General features: G+C 38.0%; 2 protein-coding genes across 4 annotated transcripts in view; one reads left to right on the top strand and one right to left on the bottom strand.

Annotated features, from left to right (window-relative positions):
* Window positions 1-9,872, top strand: part of fcho1 (FCH and mu domain containing endocytic adaptor 1) — a 46,080-nt gene extending 36,208 nt beyond the window's left edge. Inside the window, exons 16-27 of the mRNA XM_084390205.1 lie at window positions 273-324; window positions 1,107-1,225; window positions 1,559-2,521; window positions 3,943-4,049; window positions 5,401-5,515; window positions 5,797-5,908; window positions 6,019-6,174; window positions 6,257-6,389; window positions 7,260-7,456; window positions 7,629-7,693; window positions 8,571-8,738; window positions 9,436-9,872. Coding sequence (XP_084246331.1) covers window positions 273-324; window positions 1,107-1,225; window positions 1,559-2,521; window positions 3,943-4,049; window positions 5,401-5,515; window positions 5,797-5,908; window positions 6,019-6,174; window positions 6,257-6,389; window positions 7,260-7,456; window positions 7,629-7,693; window positions 8,571-8,738; window positions 9,436-9,464 — 2,216 coding nt within the window. The 3' untranslated portion in view covers window positions 9,465-9,872. The remainder of the gene's footprint in view (window positions 1-272; window positions 325-1,106; window positions 1,226-1,558; window positions 2,522-3,942; window positions 4,050-5,400; window positions 5,516-5,796; window positions 5,909-6,018; window positions 6,175-6,256; window positions 6,390-7,259; window positions 7,457-7,628; window positions 7,694-8,570; window positions 8,739-9,435) is intronic.
* A 318-nt stretch (window positions 9,873-10,190) lies between these two features.
* Window positions 10,191-26,829, bottom strand: part of rfx2 (regulatory factor X, 2 (influences HLA class II expression)) — a 45,860-nt gene continuing 29,221 nt past the window's right edge. For all 3 annotated transcript variants that reach the window (XM_084390209.1, XM_084390211.1, XM_084390210.1), the window contains 11 exons: window positions 26,567-26,686; window positions 25,776-25,897; window positions 23,736-23,854; window positions 18,110-18,219; window positions 16,986-17,143; window positions 16,772-16,869; window positions 15,122-15,271; window positions 14,808-15,016; window positions 13,085-13,238; window positions 12,216-12,258; window positions 10,191-12,127 (listed from right to left, as the gene is read on the bottom strand). In XM_084390209.1, coding sequence (XP_084246335.1) covers window positions 12,003-12,127; window positions 12,216-12,258; window positions 13,085-13,238; window positions 14,808-15,016; window positions 15,122-15,271; window positions 16,772-16,869; window positions 16,986-17,143; window positions 18,110-18,219; window positions 23,736-23,854; window positions 25,776-25,897; window positions 26,567-26,686 — 1,408 coding nt within the window. In that variant the 3' untranslated portion in view covers window positions 10,191-12,002. The remainder of the gene's footprint in view (window positions 12,128-12,215; window positions 12,259-13,084; window positions 13,239-14,807; window positions 15,017-15,121; window positions 15,272-16,771; window positions 16,870-16,985; window positions 17,144-18,109; window positions 18,220-23,735; window positions 23,855-25,775; window positions 25,898-26,566; window positions 26,687-26,829) is intronic.

Below are 26,829 nucleotides of genomic sequence, written 5' to 3'. Positions count from 1 at the left end.
TTATGTTTTATGGGTGTGGTGTGGTGTAATGGTTAAAGATCTAGGCTGGTTACTAAAATGTGAACCTAAAAGGGATGATCCATAAACAATCATCAATGTAACCGTGAGAAAAGCACTTAATCTAATATTTTTCCAGGGAGACTCCCTATAATATGTGGACTGTAAGTCACTTTGGATAAAAGGATCTTCTAAATGATCCCTAACTTAACTTTTTTATTTTATTATTATACTGTTACATTGTGCAGTAAAGTAATGTTTTTGTTGTTGTACAGAGGGAGAACAGGAGAGTCTGCGTAGATCCACATCCAGCCCAGATCACAGCAGGTACAGAGAGATTTCCCATACAGCATAATTACTGAATGCTTTAATATGCAAAAATGGTGAAAGATGTAATTTTTGTGGCATTTAATGCAGAAATGCTAAATGCTGAATAAGAATGTGTGCCCCAAACTCATACCATAAGAGCAAGAAGAGGACAATCTGAACGAAAAGGCAGTTTATTAAATAAATAAAAAGATATTTAAAATGTAATTGATTAAATTGATTTATTTAAATTATATAAATATAGATTTGAATATTGTAAAGATTTTTTTATTTTGATTATATACAGTGTTCAAAATTTTGGGGTTGGTACATTTTTGAAAGAAGATTCATATGCTCACCAAGACTGCATTTTATTTGGCAGTAAATTTATTGTACAGTAAAAACAGTAATATTGTGATTGTGAACAGTAATTTATTCATGTGAAATGTCTGCATCCTTACTCCAGTCTTCAGTCACATGATTCTTCAGAAATCATTCTAATATGCTGATTTGCTGCTCAAGAATTTATTTATTATTAATAGAATTTATTATTATCATCAATGTTGAAAACTTTTGTTCTGCTTAATGTATTTGTGGAAACAGTGATAACTTTTTTTTCAGGATTCTTAGATGAATAGAAAGTTTTCGTACGAAATCTTTTGTAACATCAAGTCTATACTGTCACATTTGAACAATTTAATGCATTCTTTCTCAATAAAAGTATTAATTTCCCAAACTTTTTATATTGATATTATTTCAATCATTCTTTTAAAGATTCTTTTCTTCCCCTCTCATCTCTTCAGGTTGAGTTCCACAGCATCTGGTCCGGACGCCCTGTTTGGACCTCCTCTGGAGTCGGCCTTTAAATCCCACAGCTTTACTGGCAGAGAGCAGCTCCAGAACGCCTTTGCTGCATCTAAATGTAAATCTCCAGCAGCACACACACCACCCCCGGCCTCATCACTGTGATAGATGAGAATCGACTGGACGAGCTATTCTCTTACAGCGTTTTAAAATAACGGAGAATTAAAAGCTTTAAACTAGCCTAATGTGTGCCAAAGTGTGCGTTCCAATATTCTAAGAATTAATTGACTCGCTTTAGCAGAACTGCTTGTGTAGGCATTAAAGCATCAATTATTCAATTATGGACAAAAGTGGAATGTGAATTATGTTTCTGCAGTCAATCTTTTCCTTATCCTATCTGTTAAGAAATTTCCTTTCTGATCAGTAATAGACTTTTCTCCATGTTTGACAGATGCCGCATTCTCTTCGGATTCATCCTCTCCTGAGAATGTGGAGGATTCTGGACTGGATTCGCCTTCCCATCAGCCCCTTGATGTGTCCCCTGAACCCAACGTTTGGGCAGCCTGGCCGTCTACTCAAACTCAATCTAAAGACTCTGTAAACCTGAGCCGATCCTCTGACCCATTCCTGGCCGCATTCCGCGACCCCTCGCCCGGTCGGTCTCCCCTCCCACAGGACGAACCCACCAATGCCTGGCCTTCCAATCTACGTTCTCCACGTGCCCCACCCAACGTCGAGCCCACCACCTTCAGCTTCCCGGCCTTCTCCCACAGCCTGGCGTCTTCAGAACTGGAGCCCTGTGTGTGGAGCTGTAAACACATCCCTCCAGAAGACCCCTTCCTGGCTGTGTTTGAACGCTCCGCCCCCAAAGACAACCTGCCTCCACCTGATGCCTGGGTCCCGACTCCCCCTCGGCCCACCAGGGATAGCAGGGCTGTGGAAACCCGCACCGATCCCTTTTCCGTCTCTCTGAATGACACTAAAACCCTCCCTCCCCCATCCTCCTCCCGCAAGGAGCGAGACAGGAAAAGAGATCGTAGCGTCCCGCCTCCAGAGTCTCCGGATGATCCTTTCGCTATTACTATGATAGGGAGTCCAACGCACCAATCGGCACTGGCGGCGCAGGCAGCTGCACAAAGCAGAGCTGGTAGTAATAGGCCGACACCCAGTCCTAACTCCGCCCCCAATTCTCAGCCGAAGAAAGAGCTGGTGCATTGGAACTCGGTGCATAACCCCTTTAGTGAGGGCACTACGAATAACACTGTCACGCAAGAGCCGACCAGAAAACAGAGATCATTTAACGACGAGCCTCGCAGGAACGGACCACCGCTCACACGGCATTCTGGGCCGCAGGAGGACCTTTGCTTCTCTACAGACAAGGACCAGAACTTCCTGGATATTAACACACAACCAGGTATTGCAGATTAGTGAATGTCTGATATGGTGTTTTAATGGTTGATTCTGATACTGATATTTAGAGAGCAAAGTGGATGATATAATTGCAATATGCAATGGCCCCAAAAAGTGTATAAACAATTAACCCTCATTTAAAAAGTGGCATTTATTATAAAGAAATGCAGCACAAGCACACTTTTCAAGTAAAACATTCACACTTTTTAAGTAAAACATTTCTCAAAAAGAAGCTTTTTAGGTTTAAAATGATAAAACAATAAATGTATTGCTCAAAATAGAGACAACAAATAGAGACAAAACCCTTTCTGGTTGTCAAACATTGGGGAAACACATTCATAGTTAATATGATGAACTACACCTGTGGTTACTCTGCGAGAACACATAGATAATTGCAAAATATCTATGCAATGTGAAGTTAGTTCTGCAGCATTTGATTGCAGATGCCACTTAATTTAATATTTTATGAAGTTTTATGTAACAAAGTTCGGGAGGAGCATGTTCAGGTAATCATCCAATCAGCGCAAGAAATAGCCAGTATAAATAAAGCCTTCCCTTACCTCCTGTCTCATGACTAATTTCTCAGCATCCCGCCACCACCCCATCACCTCACATTCGGCTGGGTCTGCTCATAGATACCTATGATCTATACATTTATAGGGGGGAGTACTCTGGGGTCGGGCTGAATTCCGAGCTCGGAGCCCTCCCCCCAGACAGCAAGCCAAATACGCATTTTAATATTACATTTCATTAACATGTGAACTCGTGAAATATCAAAATATTTTATATCTAATGCAATAATATTCAGTCACTTACAGTAAGTGTCTTTTTTCATTTTTTTGGATCCATTGTATAATACAATTTAATGATAACAAAAAGTTTAATTTACGCTTATGTTCTAAAGTTTGGGGTTGTCTAAGATTTTTATGCACACAAAGGCTGCATTTAAAAATACAGAAACACAGAAATGTTGTGAAATAATGTTGTTTATTCCAGAGCATCATTACTCCAGTCTTCAGTGTCACATGATCCTTCAGAAATCATTCTATGCTGATTTGGTGCTCAAGAAACATGAAGAATCTGAGAATCCGATTAATGAAAGAATCATTCAGAGTGGTTAAATAATTTGTTTCAGACTCAGAAAAACACTCATTCATGAATCAAACATTCCTACAATACATCTCATGAACAAGATTTTCAGTGAATTTTCTGTATGTTCCGGGAACAAAGCTTTCGTATGGTTTTAAGAAGACTTGGAATATAGCACACAAGTCATATGGACCACTTTTGAGGTTGGAAAGTGTGGCAGGGTGTTATTCAAAATTCCAAAACCATTTCAGAATTCCAAAGATCCATGGAATAAAGTCACGTGGGGTTGGAATGACATGAGGGTGAGTAAATAATCCTTTTTTTTTTCTCTTTCAGTCTCCCAGCATGGTTTCAGGCAGGACAGCACTGAACGTCTGGCATTGGCTCCCCCTCGGTCGGTTCGGTCCAAGCGTTCCTCAGGCAGACTCAGTGGCTGTGAGCGGGTAAATGTTCCACAGACCTCATTACACCATCTATCCAACCAGCACACTTAAGCTTTTTTAAAACCATATAAACAAATCCCTTAATAGGGCTCTGCTGCAGCCTCTTTCGCTTTTCTCTTGTTTTATGAGATGTGGTTTCTCTCATGTGGTTCTTCAAATTGCTCCCTTGACTTTAGCTCTTAATTAACACAACTACTGAGATTCCACTTCAGGCTTTTAATTGCTTTATACTGGGAGGTAACAAATAATATTACAGGACACAGAAACAAGCCTCTGGTAATTTGTTCAGCCCCAAAACACTCTTTTCAATCCACACACAGTAAAAGGAGAAAATAAATGGGGAGTTGACAGATAACATGGACATAAACTTTTTTCAACATCGATATTTTTGTTTAAAATAACGGACACTGTATATTTTTATTCTGGTCTTTGTCTTTTTTTCACTATATTGAATAATTTGTATGCTTTTTTATTTAGCTTTTATTATCTATTCACTTAAGTCCTGCGGTGTGAAAAATGGATAAAAAAAAAAATATATATATATATATATATATTCCATGTCTCCTAATTAAAAGGGTTAGTTCACCAAAAAATGGAAATTCTGTCGTCATTTACTCACACTCCTCCATATGAATTTAGCGGTTTAGTCCAAATTTTCAGAAGAGACTCGATCACTTTATATGATAAACAGTTTTATTTTAGGCTTTTATTCACATATATACATCGATCAGCAAACATAAACAGAAGCTCGACCGAACCTGCTTGACACCAGAACAAACCTCTCGCTGAAGCTCAAACGAGCTGCGGAACACGAGAACGAACCTCATTGGTTCTCGCACGTCAAGCGAACATGCTTGAGTTTCCGTTTACCACAACTGATGTGCGAGTTGATGTACGTTTATATATGAATGAAAGCCCAAGTTCAATCTGTTCATCATATAAAGCGATCGTGTCTCTTCAGAAAATGTTGACTAAACCACTCAATTCATATGGATTAGTTTTACAATCTCTTCATGAACGTTTTGAAGCGTCAAAGTGTCAGTTGCGTAGCTGTCAATGGAGAGACAGAAATCTCTCAGATTTCAATAAAATATCTGTATTTGTGTTCTGAAGATGAACAAAAGTCTTTGGAACAACATGAGGCTTTGTAAATGATGACAGAATTCAATTTTTTTGGTGAACTAACCCTTTAATATGAGCTCATAAAAGTGGCATGTATAATTATAAAAAAAAAAAAAAAAGATGAAATATTTTAAATACATTTAAATTTATTTTAATTATTCATTTACTATAAATTATAATAATAATAATATATAATTATAAAATAAGACTTTTCTGTGGTGTGTCTCAGTCTAGGTCTCTGTGCTCGTCTCCGCTGCCTGAGCCCAGTCCTCCCCTCACCTCCTCATCCTCCTCCAGCCCCAGTGAATGGGGGATGCAGAACCGCGTCCCCAGCCCAGCCCGAGGTGACCCGAGGCACACTCCTATTTCCCTAAACACTCGCATTATCACAAAACTTAATCATATATTACTCTGAGAGACATCCTCAAGAGCTTTACTGTAATTGAATTATGCTAATCTAATGTAGACATATGCACATTACTGCTGTCCTCATGGCTGATGAGGCATCTCCCAAATCTTATTTCGTATTCAACTGCTGATCCATTTATTTATCCATCCTCCGACAAAATCCAGGGACCGACTGTGGCAGATGAAGTTATCAATGTTATGTAATGTGACCCTGCAGGTTTGTCGCGAGGACCCAGTCCCATATCTCTGAGTACCCAGGAGTCTTGGCCTGTAGCCACAGCCATCACGGAATACATCAACGCCTACTTCAAAGGAGGAGAACACAACCGGTCCGTCTGAGGTTCTTTCCCTCCATCTGGAGGACAAAGTCTTTTATCACTTTGTAGCTCCAACTGAAAGTGATTTGCTGTCCAACCGTTTGTGTGTGTTTGGGTTTCAGCTGTCTGGTTAAGATCACCGGCGACCTCACTATGTCGTTTCCCGCCGGCATCATCCGCATTTTCACTGCCAACCCCAACGCACCAGTTTTAAGCTTCCGATTGGTGAACATATCTCGAGTGGACCACTTCTTACCCAACCAGAAGTTACTCTATAGGTATGATGCCACACACACAACTGGCTTGTTCTGGGTTTAATACAAGCTCTGTGGACTGCATCTGTGGTCTTTGTACCTGCAGCGACCCGTCACAGAGTGACCCGGACACCAAGGATTTCTGGTTCAACATGCCGGCCTTAACGCTCCACCTGCAGAGAGAGGCGGAGCTTAACCCTCAGGCCTCCTATTACAATGTGGCTCTGCTAAAATACCAGGTCAGTCATCACAAACCTAATGAGTGCTTGAAACCTAAAGGGATATTCCTCAGTCAGTTCAAGTTAAGCTCAGCATCAACATTTGTGTCGTAATTCATCAATGTTTGTGTCAAAACGACACTACTGTTCAAAAGTTTGAAGAAATTAATACTTTTATCCAGCAAAGATGCATTAAATTCATCAAAAGTCACAAAGACTTTTACATTATTACAAAAACCTCAAATAAATGCTGTTCTTTTGAACTTTCTATTCATCAAAGAATCCTGAAAACACTTTCACAGTTTCCTCAAAAATATTAAGCAGCAACAGTTTTCAAAATTTATAATCTTTTTTTTTATTATTATTGAGCATTAGCACATTAGAATAATTTTTGTAGGATCATGTGACTCTGAAGACTGGAGTAATGATGCTGAAAATTCAGCTTTGCCATCACAAAAATAAATTACATTTTAAAATATATTAAAATAGAAAATAGTTGTTTTAAATGTTGTTAATATCTACAAAATTATTGTTTTTACTGTATGTTTAATCAAATAAATACAGTCTGGATGAGGATAAGAGACTTCTTTCAAAAACAATAAATCATTTTACCAATCCCAAAGTGTAAAACAGTTTAAGTGTGTTTATAAAATTATAAGCTTCACATTTCTGCTTTTAAATCCCTCCCAAAATTGGCCCTATTAACTTTCATTAATTTTTACTTCCATAAATCTTGATTTGAACCTTTTTTGTGTTAATCAGCATTATTACTTGCATTGAACCCGGAATATTCCTTTAAAGGTTAACATCTTTGAAAATGTTTATAATCTATCATAAAACTATTTGAAATGTTAATGTGAGTGTTTTTTTTTTTATTGAACTCTCTTGTAGGCGTCATCTCAGGATCCGGGTCGTGCTCCCCTCCTGTTGTCCGCCGAGTGTCAGCGCAGTGGCACAGTGACCCGTGTGTCTCTGGATTACCACTGCTGCCCCGCAACCGCCCCCTCCACCCAGCTGACCACTGTACAAGTGCTGCTGCCCCTCGATCACACGGCCACAGACCTGCAGTGCCAGCCGCCCGCATCCTGGTGAGAACTGGAAGCACATTCATAACAACATATACGCAGTTTCCGAGAAAAGAACATTGAGGTTTGGGTGGTTGCTTATAGAGATGGAAAGAAAAGAGAAAATGAAGTGAATATGTGATGAGAGAAGTGATAGATGAAGAGAACTGTGTTACTGACTTGTTCTGTTTCACAGGAGTGCAGAGGAAAGACGACTCCTATGGAAATTGCCCAACCTCTCCCCGACAAATCACAGCAAAGGTCACTGCTGCCACCTGTTCATCCTCTCCTTTCTTTGTCTGTCACTCATTCATGATTCATGTTTAACTCTTTCCGCGCAAGCATAAAAAAAAAAAAAAAAATGTTCCCAGCCAGTGCCAGCATTTGTGATCACTTTCACAAAATTTGTTTGTAGTTTTAGTTAACAAAACCAATAAAAAAGACTTCAGAAGCCATATAGTGTATGTGTTTGTGACGAACAGACCTAAATTTAAGTCCTCACTCACTCCCAAATTAAACAATTAATGATTTTTGATTCTTGTTTGACATCATGAAGTCTAACCTGTACCATATTTGAGTTAATGTCAGCGTACTGGGTTATAATTGAATCATTTGATTTGAGAGTTTTGATCTACAAACTGGTCACTGTTCTGGCATCATATGGAATATACCGGGATTATTTAAAATTCTCCTTTGAAATAACGTTAATGTGAGTGAAAGGTTCTAAAATGATAAATATCAGTCATAAAATGGAAGAACTAAAGAATAGCTAACGAATATTGATTTCCTTGAAGAAAAAAACTGCACTATATATAGTTTAGCGCTGGTACATCTTAGCGGAGTTTAAAGCGCTGCACTGACAAGATGTTTTCAGTGGAAGTGGGCAGAAGAGCGAGAGGCCAAGAAACAAACTTCTGAATACATAAGATCAGAGGGAGACCGACAAGAGCATGAAGGGAGGCTTGTGAACGTTTTGGAAGCAACTGCATGTTTATTCAAATATGGGCACCATTAGGATATTTTAAGATGATCTTTTATTTCTAAAGGCTCTTGCACATATCTTAACAAGGTCTGTGATGTAAACCTAAGAGCAGCTGCTGACTCTCTCTCTCTGTGTGTGTGTGTTTATGGGTCTCAGGGTCTGGCACATTGTGCGCCAGTTGGCAGTGCCTGGAGGTTCCCCGCGGGCCTCCCCCGAGCCTGGCTGTGCAGTTTGTGGGATCCGGGGCTTCTCTGTCAGGCATTAACGTGGAGCTGGTGGGCAGCCGGTACCGCATGTCCCTGGTGAAGAAGAGGTTTGCCACAGGTGGGAGCCAGACCTACTTTATGTCCCTCATAAGCAGCTCCCTTCAGTTCATAATTGTTTATTTAGTAGGATATATTGTTGCCAGGTGGTTGCTGATTGTTTTGGGTGGTCTCTAGGGGGACGCTTATGAAGTCTCTATGATATTCTAGCAGTGCATAGATGCTCAGGTCCCTCCTGCACGCTTAAGTTTAGATTTGTTGACCAATTGCTTGGCACCATAGCACACCTCTCCTCCAAAAGCTGAGCATTTCCATAATAGGTATTTATGGTGAAATCTACTTGCATAACTTGTTTATCATTAACCCCAGCAACACCATGGTCACAGTTACATTGAATGCAGTGTCGCTTTAAAGAAAGGCGTCTGCCGAATGCATGACTGTGAATATTTTAACCATTTAAATGCAGTATGTATAAATTACCGGTTTCTAACAAGTGATCCTTTTTTAAAACACGACTGTATATCTTGATGTTCACCTAATTATAACCATCACCACGTTTTGCAAAACTTGAACAGTCCTTTGTGCTTTTTAATATAAAGTACAATATTCAAGGTATAATCTCTGAAAACAATTGTGCTTCTTAAGTGAGTTTAATTGGTGCTTGGTTATTAATTAATAGTTTTTGCAGTGTTTTCTTGAAACAGATGATGCACTCATTGTCAAATGTAGTAATAATGTTCATCTGTATCGTTTTACAGGAAAATATATGGCCGGCTGTTCTTTGTGAGAGGTGATGGTGCCGCTCCGGTACCGCCGAGGCACAACGTTTGCACTTTTTAAACCTACCTGGGCTGGTGGAACTGTCCATGTGCTAAAGGCCTAAACAGAAGAGATCTCATTGTATATAGAATGTGATGTGTAGGAAATAGATAATACCCATGATGCATTGCTTTAGAATAAGTATGCACTGGGATTAGGGACCACAACCAGCCTCTACTCTTTTATCTGTATAGAATTGTTTGTTCAGTGTGCAAACCACACATTTATTTAAAGTTTGAAGAACTGGATGTACATTTCCTTTCATTTTTAGTGCAAATTTGTGAATGAGTAAGTATGAATATGTATAATGAATATATAAATTCTGACATTTATTGAAAAAATGGTCTCATGTTGAGTATTCAAGAAAGGTTTACTTAAAGATAAAAATAAAAATCACACAAAAAGACTTGTTTTTTTTTCTTTAAAGGGTTAGGATTCATGTCGTTCCAAACCCGTAAGACTTTTGTTTATCTTCGGAACACAAAGGAAGATATTTTTAATGAAATCCGAACAATTTCTGTCCCTCCGATTGCAGTCCACGCAACTACCAAAAATTCATACATAGATCGTAAAACTAATCCATATGAATTGAGTGGTTTAGTCAAAATTTTCTGAAGAGACTCGATCGCTTTATATGATGAACAGACTGAATTTAGGAACTATCCCATTACAAAGCAAGCAAAAGAGACAAAAAGTGGTTTACACAAATTTATTACACTTTTTACCAGTACAAAATACAGTCGAACTAAGCAGTTGAGGCTAAATAAAGATATTTTAAAGACACAAAAATAAGGTATCAATATAGTAGTGAGAAGAATTGCAGCTACCTCCATAAAAATAATCCTTAGCCAGAAGCTTTAAAACAGCATTAAAAAAAAAAAAAAAATCTTTCCCAAAAGCACACAACAGGCAAAGAACCATGACAGGCGTTAAAGTACAGAGCCTGACACTCACAACCAACCACAGTGAGAAAACATCCGCCAATCACTTCTCAGAAACAAACACAAAACAGCTAGTAGAAATAAAGTTCATCTTTGTAAATAGCAGAGAGGGACATGTAGGGTGCCCGTTACGGGCCGCTACCAGGCACCGGTAAAGATCCCAACCGGGTTCAGCACAACATCTTCAAAAACAAATGATGTATCCTGAAAACGATAGATCTCCTGAAAATGTTTCCAGCTTTACTTCAGCTAAGTGGGCACGTTGTTTTTATTAAAAGCGTGAAAACTAAAACATCAGATGTACAGCACCAGGTAATGAGGCATATTTGCAAGAATCTGCATATTCTGTTACTAGACGTGTCTATTTTTGGGTTTTCTACGTCTTCTAGAAAAGGCTTTCTGAGATGTGGCGTTTTATAGAAATGTTTAGCTATTACGTAGCGTTTACGTTTTTTTGCTATTACATATACACAATATCTACTTAAATATGTTGTTAAAAAAAATAAAAAAAATCTTAATAAAAAAAAAAAAAGTAACAAAAAAAAAGATTGTAATAAAAATAACACAGAACTAGTCATAACCTGCTGAGTGCAGACTCACTTCCAGTTACTTCAGAAGGCCTTGTGTACAGATGCACGCTCACGCACAGGTACGTTCAATATATCGACAAATCACCGAGGCTCTTTTTAACCACTGCAAACAACTAAGAACTCATCAAATAACTACAAAACTAGACCAAAAAAATTTCACAAACCATATTTGGTGGAAACTGCTTTGCTTGGGTTCAAGAGCAGAGCGGTAAACCATCAACACAGTAGGCGTATGTACATCCTGAAGCTTTCGAACGAGAACGGGGTGCTTTCAGGGCAACCGATCGGAGCAAACAGTCGAATAATCTCTCATAGTGATTTTTATAAAACGTATTAAAAAGTTAGACATTAACTCATTAGAACTAAAAACTGTTGAGGTATAGACTAGGCATCTCATATGGCCAGGGGTTCATCTACAAAACGTCTGGAACGGAGTGTTCTCCATCCATTTCGTCGTGGAAAGGCTTTGCATGTGCAGCAGGTTTGGGTGGACGCTGCGATGCAGCTTTGGGGTCAGCAGGTTGCATCTACGCCTGAGGAACCGCGAGGAAACGGCCGAGGCAGAAAGTCTAAAAATGTGACCATCTTTAAAAGGTGCTTTAGACACATCTGAGGTTCTGAGACGATACATTCATTCTGCGGTTAGAGGCACGGCCGAGGAAACGACAGAACGAGAGAAGGTCAAAGAGAAAGAGAGAGAGACAGTTCTGCTCTAGTGTTTCTTTTCTCATCTAAGGCACTGAAAGAAGACTATGGCACATGAAAAAAACACATCACAAAACCAGCACGTTCTTGTTTCACAGTCGGAGAAAACCTAAAGGCGGGGGAGAGAGAGAGAGAGAGAGAGAGAGAGAGAGAGAGAGACACACACACTGACCCTAAACAGACCTCCGTACCCTCAAGATAAAGAAAAGTGTTAGCTTGGCCACCGGCAGCCGTAAGAATGTGGTCTGGGGTGAGCCTGACGCCCCGCTCTTAGATCTCCTGCAGGGAGTGACTGCTCTCGATTCTCTCTCTCTTCACCGCCGGCTCGCCCATACTCCTCTCGCTCATCCTCGACATGTCTCCATCACTGGCCATGTCGTCTGAGAATGAGGCATCTGGGAGAGGAAAAGAGAAGGATGTTGGAATACAGAGCAGAGGAACTTTCGAAACTTTCTTTTTTGGGTTGGCATCAAAATCCATTACCTTTCTCCATGAGTGATGGCATCATTGAACTGAGGTCACTGAACTGAAAATGTTAAAAAAAACATACATTTTCATGATGGATTTGCATATTGTATTACATTTTAAAACCTATAAATAACATTGATCTAAACAAAAAGAAATATTTATTATGTGAAAAGTATTTGCTTAAACAAATTGTTTATATTTAGTCATTTCCACCACAAACAAATGTTCAATTTACCAAATGTTAGTGTAATAACCAGTGCGACAAAAGTATAAGATAAATATGAGCAGAATATTTTTATGAATAATTTAAATAATAATTCATTATATCTCTATCTACATATTTATTATATAATATTAATATTAATAATAATTATATTTATGTGTAGATATAGAATTATATCAGTATTATTATTAATGTGAATGTACAGACAGAATTATGCAATCATTAAAATTATTTATATGAATGTGTAGATAGAATTATAATATGAATAGCATTCATATGAATGTGCAGACAGACAGACAGACAGATAGATATATTATAAATGTGTAATTCTGTGTATTTACTATTCAACCATATCCCTCAAAAAAATTTAAAATGTCACTTCCGCCACGGAATATTATTAAACACAATACATCGTTTGAATTGTGATGGAATGGAGAAAAATAGCAATACTCTGATGGCGCGCATATATGCTCTATTGCTCTTGGACATTGTTATTTAAATAAACTACTGCAGGCGTGAAAAGTGTGTATTCAGGGAGTTTATTTTCTTAGTCGACAGGGCCAAAAGAAACGCCTGCATGTGCTCAACGCTTAATACAAGCGGTTGGATTAATGCACGAAGGTCTGAAATATGAAACTATGGAGCAGCCAGATCTCCTCACCTCCCCCATGACAGCGATGGGCGTCTCTCCGGTTGCATGGGCGACACGGTGTTCCACCAAATAGAACATGTATTCATCATAGAGCAGACGGATGAGGTGGAAGGAGCCAAAGCTTGCGGCCGAGCGCAGAGTCAGATCTCTGATCACCATGGAGCTGTAACCAGGGCAACAGAGAGTTTCATTACAAACTACCACAACAAAACCACAACACCCGCCACAGATTAAAGCGCTGCTTTCAATCTGCCCTCTTCAGAAGATCAGTTGTTGTAAAGCTGTGTGTCTGTTAAGAGGCCTGATGAAATGGAAGTCAGACCTGCAGACTCACAAGCGGTGAAAAAGGTGACGTTTACGAAGTCATTTGTTGTGGGGGGGGGTCTGGGGCATCGTCCCCCACGAGACAATTTTTTTGATGTTAACATGTAAATGAAGCATTCTGGCAAGAAACATTTTGCTTCAAGACATTTGCTTCAAGTAAAAAAAAACAAAAAGCATTTTTGATTAAGTTGGGGCCTATCAGGTACAGTACATAGCAAATTTCTTAAAAGAAAAAAATTCTCTCTCAACTAATGATATAAACCTTAAGGAACCCCAGTTGGTACATCATTCTAATATTAAAGATTAAAAATTATTTATTTGTAGGCTACTTACATTTAAATCACACATAAGGAAGGTTTTATAATAACGTTATAATACATTTTGAATGACATAATTATGTTTCTACACTTTATATATATTATATATATAAAAACATTTAACGGTGGCTGTCACAAGTAAATATAATTTATTCTGAAACAATATTCTCATCAGCTTTTACATACTTAAATCTGCATATTTGTGATTTTTACCCCAGGGCGTTATTTACCTTTATAAAGCACAATTTTCGAAACCTTACTAAATATATGCAATATAATATATGCAAAAATATGTCAAATTCTTACATTTGATCATATTCAGTTTTAATAATAAGGGCTGTTATCAATCCAATTAAATAATTTACACTGCAAAATGACAACTGTAATAAATAATTTTATGAGATTGATGTTTAAACAAATGTGTAAAAAAAAAAAAAAATCAATGATACTTTCAAACATGAAACTAAACCATTTATTAAGACGGCTAGTGACCGTCTTAATAAATGAATCGAGTTATTCATTAACCGATTCGTTCAAAATGCTGAATCATTCAATCACAAAACACTGCGAGTGTTGCTTTTCTTTTGTAACTATTTTCGTCGTTGAAATAGAACAAAAACAATCAATATTGCATCTAAATTTTAAGTGACTACTTATTACCTAGGCTACTTGTTTATTCAATTATTCAATGTAACATTTGCAAAAGTGATAATGTTGAGTAGAACAGCTCCCTTAGTTGTGTTATGTTACTTCACTATATCATATATTATAGATAAAAAAACTAAACATTTTTACTTTTTACCTCAGTATGTTTCTACAGCGATCTGTCACGCCACAGAGCGCAGATAAAGATCGTGACAGCTCGAGAGACGTCTATGGTCTCACTCCAGTCTATATGAAATTAGCCAATTTCCAATTTTTATTGTACACGCAATTTCACTCATCGGATCTACACGATTCAAATAAATGACATATTTTGTTTCAAAACGGCGAATATCGCCGGAAAGCGATAAGCTTACAGGTATGGGAAGTGAAATAAACGTAGTTGAGAAGAAAGAGCCCACCGAGGGTTTTTCTAGGGAGCCTTGTACCTGTAAAAGGACCACTTGAGCAGGAACTGGCGCGCGGCGCGAGGGAAGCTGGGACTGCCGTCGTAGGGTTTCAGCACCTGGTTGACCACGTTATCCAGCCAGGCGGCCCACTGATCCAGAGAGCTCTGCTGCTGCAGGGTCACCTTAAAGTCTTGCTCTAAACGCTGGACCACACTCTCATCACACTGGCACACCCAGGACGCCTGCTCCTGTGACAAACACACACACTCAGAGTGAGCAGAGAACGAACACTCACACCTCCTTATAACCTCCATGAACCTGAAGTGTTTCTGATGTTCCGGCAGAAGACAGACCTGCACGTTAGCGAAGTCCACTCTGTTGAGGTCGCTGAGCATCTGGTTGATCTGCGAGGTGTTCTGCAGGACGGCTCGAGCCGCCTGGGCCAGATGATTCAGAGAGGTGTAACGGCGCAGGGTCTGCGCAAACGCACTCACTACTGCAGCCTGCGCAGATGACAAAACCTTGTGAGCATCAACACAAAAATACCTAATCCTCACATCCTGTAAGGTCAGTCACCGAGGCACAATCCACTAGCATACACGTTAACCTAGCTATGTTTTTAACACAACCCTTCAAATGTTTGGGGTCAGCTAGATTTTCTTTTGGAATTAATACTTTTATTCAGCAAAAATGCTTTACGTTACATGTACTTACTGTAGTAATAACAAATGATGCATAGTTACATGCAACTAGCCCTAAACCAAACCTGGTAAAACTTTATTTTACAGTCCTGTTCCCCATTATACATACTGTGTAATTATTATAGAAAGTGCAGTAACTAGATAATATCTAGGTACTAACCCTGAACCTACACCTAAACCTAACCTTAACCCATGTAGATACCTTATATTACACAGTACTTTTTAAGGTAAATACACTGTAAGTACATGTAAGTGTACATACTGTAAAATAAAGTGCAACATCTAACTCAATAGTAAGTACATGTTGTTGTTAACTATTATTACTCAGTACTTAAATGTATTATTACACTGTAACAACGTAAAGTATAACCAAAGATTTTGAACAAAAAAAGCTATTTTGAAATAAAATAAAAAGAATCAAAGTATTAAGCAGAAGACCCAATTTCAACATTGATAATAATACTAAATGTTTCTTGAGCACCAAATCAGGAAATTAGAATGATTTCTGTAGGATCATGGGTAACACTTTACAATGTTTAATTTGTTAACATTAGTTAATGTAATAACTAACATGACCTAACAATGAGAAATACATTTGTTGCCATATTTATTGATCTTTACCAGCTGTTCATTGTTTATGTCAGTTCATAAATCATTAACTAATAGAACCTTTGATTTTAATAATGTATTAGTAAATGTTGAATTGAACATTAACTAAGATTAATAAATGCTGTAGATGTATTGTTAATTATTAGTTAATGTTAGCTAAAGTAGTCAACTAATGTTAGCTAATGAAACCTTACTGTAAAGTGTTACCAAAAAATGCCATCCCAGGAATAAATTACATTTGAAAATGTATTAAAATAGAAACAGTTATTTGAAATCGATAATATAAATTATTTCACAATATTAGTGTTTTTACTGTATTTTTACTGCTTTTGTGATCATAAGGTACTTGTTTCAAAAACATAAAATCTTACTGACCCCACACTTTTAAACAGTAATAGTAAACAGTAGTTTTTGAGTATCATTATTATAGAATATTACAGCATTTATTTTATTTTTTTGTGGCATTTTAGAATTTCTTACATTAATAATATACATTATAATTTCATTTTTAATACATTCATTTAATTTTTATTTATTTATTAGGGTTTTTAGAATTTCTTCTTCTTGGAATTGTGTCTGCTTTAGTCAGCTTCTGAGAACATTTTCAGCAAATTTCTCCTTTAAGTTAAGGTCAGAAACACACACACACACACACACACACACACACACACACACACACACACACACACATACCTTAGTGCGGACAATCTCCTGTGGGAAGTCAGTCATGGCTGAGGTCAGCCACCCCTCTAGACTCTTAGCGAAGTTTCTGATAGCTTGAGTGAGAGTGCCTGCAAGGATCACATTTCCCATCAGTCATGCACTCAAACATTCAGCCCACAATACAGCAGCAACACTGACCCTGGAACAGGTCACAGTAAGTGTGTGAAGTAGAAGAAATACTAACTGGGAACAGGTCGCAGTACATCAGGGATGAGAATCTCCACCAGTGCCTGATACAAGATGTGATCACAGCTCCTCATCCACTGTTTGATTGGTTCATATTTACACAGAGCGATCAGCTTCTCTCTGGGGAATCCTGGGATGTCCTCCACATCCTCTTCACTGCACAATATACCAACACATGTTCGTTCAGACAGAAATCCCATCGTTTCAAGTGTATTAAGATAAACAGCAAAACTTACTTTACTTTATTGCAAGTAAAAATATATGAACAGGTTGCATCTTTTAAAATAATAGATTAACTTATTGTACAAAAATGTATAAAAAGGCCTCAAAGTTTCACTCAGAGAGCGCAATACCTACTCTACAGTTCAAAAATCTGGGGTCAGTAAGATTTATTTTTATTTTTTTATGAAGAAAATAATACTTTTGCTCAGCCAAGGACACTTAAATTGATCAAAAGTGACAGTAAAGATATTGATGTTACAAAATATTTGTTGGTTCTGTTTTTAAAGAATCAAAGAATCCTTAAGAAAATATATCATGTTTCCACAAAAATATTAAGCAACACAACTTTTTTTAACATTGATAATAATAAGAAATGTTTCTTGAGCACCAAACTAGCATTAGATTGATTTCTGAAGGATCATGTGACACTGAAGACTGGAGTAATGATGCTGAAACATTGCAAGATTACATTTTAAAATATATTAAAATACAAAACAGTTCATTTAAATTGTAATAATATTGCACAATATTACTGTTCTCACTGTATTTTTGATCTAATAAATGGAGCCTTGGTGAGCACAAGAGACTTCTTTCAAAAAGACAAAATCTTAAACTTTTGAACAGATGAAAAATAATATATATATATATATATATATATATATATATATATATATATATATATATATATATATATATATATATATATATATATATATAAATATATACACACACACACACACACACACACACACACACAATACTAATACACTACAGGAATGTCCTTGACTTTCTTTGATGAATTTTGCTCAAAATGAAAATCACAATTTAAAGATTTCTATGCACTTTCTATGCAGATTTGACTGTGAGAACATTGTATAAAGGTTTGTATGGATATAGCACCTGTTAATGGTAGTGGCTCCGTCACTAGATGGCGCTGTTGAATACCAAAAGGTCTGCCATAGCTTCTCTATGAGATGGAACTGCAAGTTCATCACTACGTCCAGAGTCGCCTGACAGAAATAAATCAGGGTTATAAGCAATGTTTAAACAAGCTTCCATGAATTAAAACACTCAAAACAGCAAACCGGTTCCTCCTGATATTTCAAACACAGGTCTGATGTTATATGCCACTATATGTTTTGGAGCAAAAACACTAATGTGTGATGTCGATTTTGGGGCTGTAAGAATATCTTGAGAAGCTCCTATGCGAGTTGTGATCTCATTTGTGAGATGAGTGTGCTCCTTTATTCTGAGCGCCTGTCTTTCCTGTTGGCATATCAGACGACGAGATCATCTGAAGTGCGGCCCACTCACGACATCACCGTCCATCTCGCAATTTAAATTATGAAAACAGCCAGTGCTCATTCAGAAGCACCCATCTTGAGAGCAATCCACCTTCTTATATAAACAGTTTAATAGTTACACAACACAATCCATATACAGAAACTTTCAACTACATCTTATATTCTGGTTTATGTCCAAAAAAAGGAACTTTAGTCGGTGTGGTGGGGATGGTATTTCAGCGAACCGTGACGTGAAGAAATAAAAGTAGGTGTTGGTGCTTTACTGGAGAGCAGAAGTGAAAGTGTGGTGAGTTCACTGTGTTTGTCTCAGAGTGATTCACACTCAGCTCTCAGATTCTCCTCGATGAGGACACACTCTTGTATCCAGTTACACGGGCCCCCCCCCCCCCCACTCCAGCCCTTGCCGGTCACATGCTATGTTTTGGCAGCCAGGTCACCATGGCAACCTTGTTTACCGTTGCCCCGGCAACAGTTTAAACACAGCACTCCAAAACAAAAAAAGAGAAAATTCTCTTTCCTGGACAAACAAGCTTTCGTACCTTAGTCGAAAGAGAGGAAAAGCACTATAGTCTTGCATCTAGAGGACAAGTCGATGATTTTTTAAGGGTACTGCACTTGTGTGAACTGAAAAATTCTGTTTTATAAACTCACATCCTATCTCAGGCAGCACTAAAAGTGTAGAGCTCTGACTTCCTGAAGTGTATCAGCACTCTACACCTACTTACGAGTTCGAAGAGCATAATTTAACACGTTTAAGTGATTTTGGTCAAATGAAAATGGATGTGTTGGGCAACTTCATATCTTTCTCTCTTTTCCACTGCCTGAAAAGCACTGGAAACTTTAGCGCTAGTGCAAAAAATGAAGAGTGACAGGAAATTTTGGTGTTCGCTTTGGTTCTATTTTTACCCCTGTTCACTGTGAAATCAATAATCGCGATTAATCGCATCTTTAATTAATCGCAACATAAAATTTTGTAAATATATTGTACACACATACATATACGTGTGTGTTTGTGTGTGTGTGTATATACAAATATATTAAAGGTGTAACGATTCAAATTACTTGCGGTTCGGTTTTTATCACGGTTTTAGGGTCACGTTTCGGTATTTGCGATGTTAAGGGAACAAAAGTAGTTCTGTCAAATAAAAATCAAGAAAATAAGAACAAGATTTGTTGTTTGATTAACAAAAACAGACAGCATAAGGAAAATTAGGCTGCTGTCACTTTAAGATACAATGCACGGATCCAATATACTGATACTATACACATGCATGCCCCTTCATGGGAGGAAATGCCCCTGATACACACTCGCATCGAAAATAAAAGTTTGTAAGTACACTCACCTAAAGGATTATTATTATTATGAATTTCTCATTAATGCAATTATCTAATCAACCAATCACATGGCAGTTGCTTCAATGCATTTAGGGGTGTGGTCCTGGTCAAGACAATCTCCTGAACTCCAAACTGAATGTCAGAATGGGAAAGAAGGTGATTTAAGCAATTTTGAGCGTGGCATGGTTGTTGGTGCCAGACGGGCCGGTCTGAGTATTTCACAATCTGCTCAGTTACTGGGATTTTCACGCACAACCATTTCTAGGGTTTACAAAGAATGGTGTGAAAAGGAAAAAACATCCAGTATGCGGCAGTCCTGTGGGCGAAAATGCCTTGTTGATGCTAGAGGTCAGAGGAGAATGGGCCGACTGATTCAAGCTGATAGAAGAGCAACTTTGATTGAAATAACCACTCGTTACAACCGAGGTATGCAGCGAAGCATTTCTTTTCTGGGAGCAAAACGGAGCATTTCCATTTGAATGGGAGAGGTCTGAGTGAACCTGTTCATGCACAACCTTGAGGCGGACGGGCTACAACAGCAGAAGACCCCACCGGGTACAACTCATCTCCACTACAAATAGGAAAAAGAGGCTACAATTTGCACGTACAATTTCCTTGTTACCACTGTGCAGGCTGGTGGTGGTGGTGTAATGGTGTGGGGGATGTTTTCTTGGCACACTTTAGGCCCCTTAGTGCCAATTGGGCATCGTTTAAATGCCAAGGCCTACCTGAGCATTGTTTCTGACCATGTCCATCCCTTTATGACCACCATGTACCCATCCTCTGATGGCTACTTCCAGCAGGATAATGCACCATGTCATAAAGCTCTAATCATTTCAAATTGGTTTCTTGAACATGACAATGAGTTCACTGTACTAAAATGGCCCCCAGTGTCACCAGATCTCATCCCAATAGAGCATCTTTGGGATGTGGTGGAACGGGAGCTTCGTGCCCTGGATGTGCATCCCACAAATCTCCATCAACTGCAAGATGCTATCCTATCAATATGGGCCAACATTTCTAAAGAATGCTTTCAGCACCTTGTTGAATCAATGCCACGTAGAATTAAGGCAGTTCTGAAGGCGAAAGGGGGTCAAACACAGTATTAGTATGGTGTTCCTAATAATCCTTTAGGTGAGTGTATATAATATGTGTGTCACACACATATATTATACATTTACAAACTTTTTATTTTAGATGCGATTAATCATGATTAATTGATTTGACAGCACTACATCAAATATGTTTTGACTGCTTGTGATTGTGTAGTGTTGCACAAAGCATGTCACTGGACCCGTTTATAACAATATTAAGAGAGTGAGTATGAAAGATATTCAGAATGCAAAATCATTTCCATTTGAATGGGAGAGGACTGAATGAACCTGTTCATGTTGCAATAAGACTCTAGTTTGGTGTTGCAGAAATCACACACTTGACTTTTATGCTTTCCCAGCAACAAATTAACTTATATTTTAGTAATGAGGAGTAGGGAAAGACCCACAGATGGGCACAGACGGATGGCAAAGATCCTGCTGGATGAAAGGTTGATTGGGAAGACTGAAAACTCCTAGTCTGAGGGATGAAATAAGCCCTGGAACAAAAAGGTGTGCAGTGGACGGGGAGGGACAGAAAGAGAGATGGAGAGAAAGAGCGCTTGAACATGGCAGAAATGTCATTAAAAGTGAGTGCTAGGAAATGAATATGGGTCGAGTTAATCTGTCAGAATACTGAGAGCAGTGCTTCACTCCGACTGTAATGAGACCAGCCACATTCTGAAAGTAAAACTCAAGAATACTTCAAACTACAAACTCCGTCAGCAGAAAGTAGGGAGAAGGAATACTTAGCAAAGAAATTAAGTGCCGTTTATTCTTCCATTAAAACACATTGAAACTGAAAGTAAAACCTGAAAGTAAAAAGAGGGTGTTGCAATTAAAATTGTTCTATACAAGGTTTCCGAATTTAAATCGATTATAATATTTGCTTTCTTTTGTTTAAAGTACATTTTCTAATTCGATGAAGCAAAACATGGGAAGAGAAGACATCTAATCTACTCCAAAGAACAAATCTCAAAACACTCGCTTTTCCAGCACACATGAAATAGAGTGAATTTAGTATTGGAAGCAACTCCTTCTCAACCAACTTCTGGAGATAACAGACACAGAACAGAAATGTTTTTTTTTTAAAGCACCATTCTTTGCAATGCACTATTCTTATTACAACATTTGATTTAGAAAATGTTAAGTCAAATTATTATTATAATTATACAACTACCGTTCAAACCATTCAAAGTTGTATAATTATACAACTACCGTTTTTTTGTAATGTTTTTGAAAGAAGTCTCTAATGCTCACCAAGGCTGCATTTATTTGTGAAAACTAACAATGTGAAATATTTTTGCAATTTAAAAATACATTAAGATAGAAAACAGTTGTGTATTCCTGTGATGGCAAAGCTGAATTTTCAGCATCATTACGCCAGTCTTCAGGGTCACATGATCCTTCAGAAATGCTTATTTGGTGCACAAGATACATTTCTTAAGTGGAAACGCTATCGCTTAATATTTTTGTGGAAACCAGAATACACTTTTATTCAGGATTCTTTGATGAATAGAAAGTTCGAAAGCACAAGATTGATTTGAAATAGAAATATTTACATTGTAAATGTCTTGACTGTCACTTTTGAATGGTAGTGTGAGTAATTGAAAATTATAATCAAAGAAGTAAGTGATGTGTCTGTGTGCGTGTATTAAGCATGGACAGCCATACTGGGGTTCAAGGAAACTCTCAGGCTGTTCGGTTTTCAAAATCCTCAGAAATCACAGAACAGAATTAAACAATTATAAAATGTGTAATTAAATCTGATGCAGTTAACACATTAAATTCAACAGAGACTGTGTGACAAATATTCACAGGTTGTGAAAGAACATTGTTCACACAAGGTCATTCTCTGAGATGTTGCAGGTGCTTGGTTTTCCTTATTCTAGCTGCCCGTAATAACAAGGCTCACATTCATGATGGAAAACATGTTGATATATTGTTGCAAGAAAACAGCCTTGGGTAGATTAGTGTAACTATTTGCTGTGGTACATTTCATTCATTATTGTATTTCTTTAACATTCTCATTATTCCATGATCATACATTTTTATGTACTTGATATGTACTCACATTCTGATTCCTTCATTTACATATTTTACATTTTACTTTATATTTTTGAATTGTTAAATGATTTAAAGTTGTTGTAATAAGCATAAAATATCTAAAGATTTTCTAAAGATAGCTGTTAAGAAGTTGCTTCCTTTCCACGGACCCTGTGAAACTGTTTCCTCCACTGGGTGCTCTCATTATAAAAGGAAGTAGGAATGCACGGATACAAGAAAAATTCTATATATTTGAAAGCCGATAACCGATATACTGGCTGATAAATCTAGATCCAAGTTTTGTGTGTAATTTTTGAAAACCTGATTACAAAAACAAAAGTCTCACCATTAAAATCCATGTCCCAAGCACACAATTATAATAATGGTCTCATTATAATTTTATGTAGCCTATATGACAGACTTGCACTGCACATGTTGCACTTAACTGTACTTTCCTTTTTTGAAGTGATTCCAATCATATTTCAAGCAATTTAAAACCATCATGATGAACAGTGCGCATCTGAAGTGTCTCAGCTGAAGGAAATAAGACATTATTTATCGGCTTTAATATATCAGGCACATTTTTTATTGGGTGACGGTCAATAACTATAGGATTAAAAATTAACATATATCGGCCAATGCCGATATGGTGGCCGATATATCGTGCAACCTCTATTTGCAAATTTGCTCAATTTGGAAAAATGTGGAAAAAAACAACAACAAAAACCAAAAAAAAAAAAAGTGTAGTACCTCACAGTGAATCCTGTAGTTGCTCTGTAGATTTTTAACATCGTTCATGCTGATTGGCTCGGGCAGAGGACACGAACCCAGATCAGGTGAAGGGAAGGGGGGAAGGACGTGAGACACATCTGCAAAAACACGCAGTGTTACCAAGAGCGAGAAGTAAGACTTGAAGCTGGTTGTGTATGCATTCAGATGTTTTTGATGTGCTAGTAGGTAAATTCTATTAAATTCTATTAAATGTAGAAAAATGTATAACATAGAAAAAGCCTGCACTAATTAGGGCTTTGCGATTAATCGTAGCTGATTTTTTATTTCAATTTTGGCTTCCAACGATTATGAAAACATTGGAGGTAAAATGAGAAAATCAAAGTAAAATGTTCATTGCAATCCTTCCAACGCCCTTTCCTTTCCTTCCTACACTTTCGTTCCTCTCTAAAAGCCCAAATTTAACATCCAAACCAGACAAATAAGTAAGTGTTGTAAAATGCAGTCTACTGTTGCTAAACCGCGAGACGTGTTTGATATTAAACAGTGTTATTAAAAGCGCATTATAGGGATGGTTCGGAGTAAAATCAACCTAGGGTCCTTTTCACCATGACCTCGAGCCAAACACACACCCCCCCCCAGAAGCCTTTTTTCCCTTGGTCGAACATTATTCAAATTAGAGCTTATTTAGAGATATCAGCCGAATGGCTTAGTGCAGGCGCTAATGGAACCTAGATTGTATCTCGTAAATTATCCCACTAATAATGCCCGGAATGGTACCAAACTTGTACAGTAGTACAAATAGGTTCTGTACTCATAAAATGAGGCATTGGAAAGTTTGTAAGTACATCAGGAGTTTATTTAAGTAACACTTGCCTGATGGCTAATGCTACCGCTAACCCGGACGTCGACGTCACTCTAGGGGTTTGGGAAAAGCGCGTAAAAATCTTGGCATAAAGCGATGCATAAGGATGTAGTGTAAACTTTCCAATGCCTCGTTTTATGAGTACAGAACCTATTTGTACTACTGTAGAAGTTTGGTACCATTCCGGGCATTATTAGTGGAGTAATTTACAAGATACAATCTAGGTTCCATTAGCGCCTGCACTAAGCCATTCGGCTGATATCTCTAAATAAGCTCTAACTTTAATAATGTTCGACCAAGGGAAAAAAGGCTCGAGCTCGAGGTCATGGTGCAAAGAACCCTAGGTTGATTTTACTCCGAACCATCCCTTTAAGCCGCAAAAGAGACACTGTTCCCCCGCTTTCTGTGAGCGCGCTCCGAGTCGGATCTGAATGCCGATAAGCAAATGGGCTTCAGATATGCGCCTAAATGTGTACACACAAAAATGTCAAAATGCCTTTTTGGAGAGTATTCAAATAAACACAGTGGGTTATGTCTTCAGTAAACATACACAGGTAAGGAAGAAAATGCATGTGTAACGGTATATTGGATCCGTGCATTAGCTTTTAAAGTGACAGCAGCCTAATACTGTATATCTGCTGCAGTCTGTCATTAACAATAATCAAACAAAAATTACTTAAGTAGCTTTAGGGCCCTATCTTACACCCGGCGCAATGCAGCGGCAAGCGCGATGCAAGTGTTTTTTGCTAGTTTCAGTCCGACGCAGTAATAATTTTCACGTCCTGCGCCACGTTATTTAAATAGCAAATGCATTTGCACCCATTTGTGCGCCCATGGGCGTGCTGGTCTGGTGCTCTGGCGCATTGTTGGCACGTTGCTATTTTGAGGCAACAGAAATAGACTGCGCCATTGACCAACTGAAACCTGGTCTTAAGTCAATGGCGCAATATTTTTTTTTGTTATTTAAAGAACGCGTTAGTCTTGTGCGCCTATAGGCGGGTCCACAACACGCGTACACTCTGCTAATGTACACACAAGGATGCACGTACAGCAGCACACAAACATGCCAAATATTTAAAATAAAAGGATTACATTGACCAAAAATAATCGTGATTATGATTTTTACCATAATCGAGCAGCCCTAGTACTAATGTATTAAATCATATATTAATGTATAAAAAGTCATGGAGGTTTACCAATATACTGCTGGTGATGCTGGCTCTGGGCCGCCACGCTTTGCTCAGGGGTGCTGGACGAGTGCTGGGAGCCGCTGTTCAGACTGTCACCCATCCCATCCATCTTGTGAAAGGGCTTAAACCTGGACACAGGAAATACCAACAGAATGACTAAATGTTGAATTCACTACTGGGGATTACAGATGATATGACTAAGCAAGAAAGAGAAGATCATTTTCCATCAGGCTGCAGAGCCAGTGTCCAATCTGAAGGTGTTCTGTGCATTTCCAATGGCAAAAAATTCGGATAGTTTTGAACCTGAATCGCGTCATAAGCCGGATGTCGGCATAATGTTTTAAAAAGAAAAAAATAATTGAATAAAAGGACATTAAAATGTATTTTATTTAGAAAAATCATGCGTGATTTGATCAATAAGAATTATTATTATAAATAATATCAATATAATTTATTCCCTATAAATTTCTCACAACTGCATTAATTGCAGCTAGCTGTGGCATACATGATTTTTTAATAATTTATTTATTAATTAATTAATTTGTAATGTTTAAATAAGTTCGCAAAACCCACGCTGTGTTTTCTGTGTCTGAGATAAAACTCGGTCTGCGTGTCCATCTATTCAGCCAGTGTGGGACAGAATTAGACATGGATTTAATGAATCATAGAGGGGGGAAGAATCCAGAGCTCTAGCAGGATCTGAACAATTGAGTAAGACATGCACACAAACACAGGATATGTGTGATCCTGATGGCAAAGAAGTCTGGGACAGGAGAGAGAGGGGATGTTCATTTCACCTCTGTTTCTGATGGACAGGTTGTTGTCTCATTGCCATGTACTGCGTGTCCTCCTGCAAGCGGTTGAGAGGCGAGTCAGGCTTCAGACGAATGCCATAATAATGGTATTTTGAGTTCCCCCTGAGACACACATGCACATAGACAAAATGAGCGATCACATTTTTTTTCCCCCAGCAACAACACACCACAATTTGAGACTGAACGTCATTTATTTCAGACCATCATCTCATGATCATTCTTTAGGTATTAGATGAGTGTCTGCA

This window comes from Rutilus rutilus (genome assembly GCF_951802725.1).
Source record: "Rutilus rutilus genome assembly, chromosome: 19".
Taxonomy (NCBI): domain Eukaryota; kingdom Metazoa; phylum Chordata; class Actinopteri; order Cypriniformes; family Leuciscidae; genus Rutilus; species Rutilus rutilus.
The sequence above is the reverse complement of the archived record's forward strand: the minus strand, read 5'-3'. Positions and strand labels throughout refer to the sequence as shown.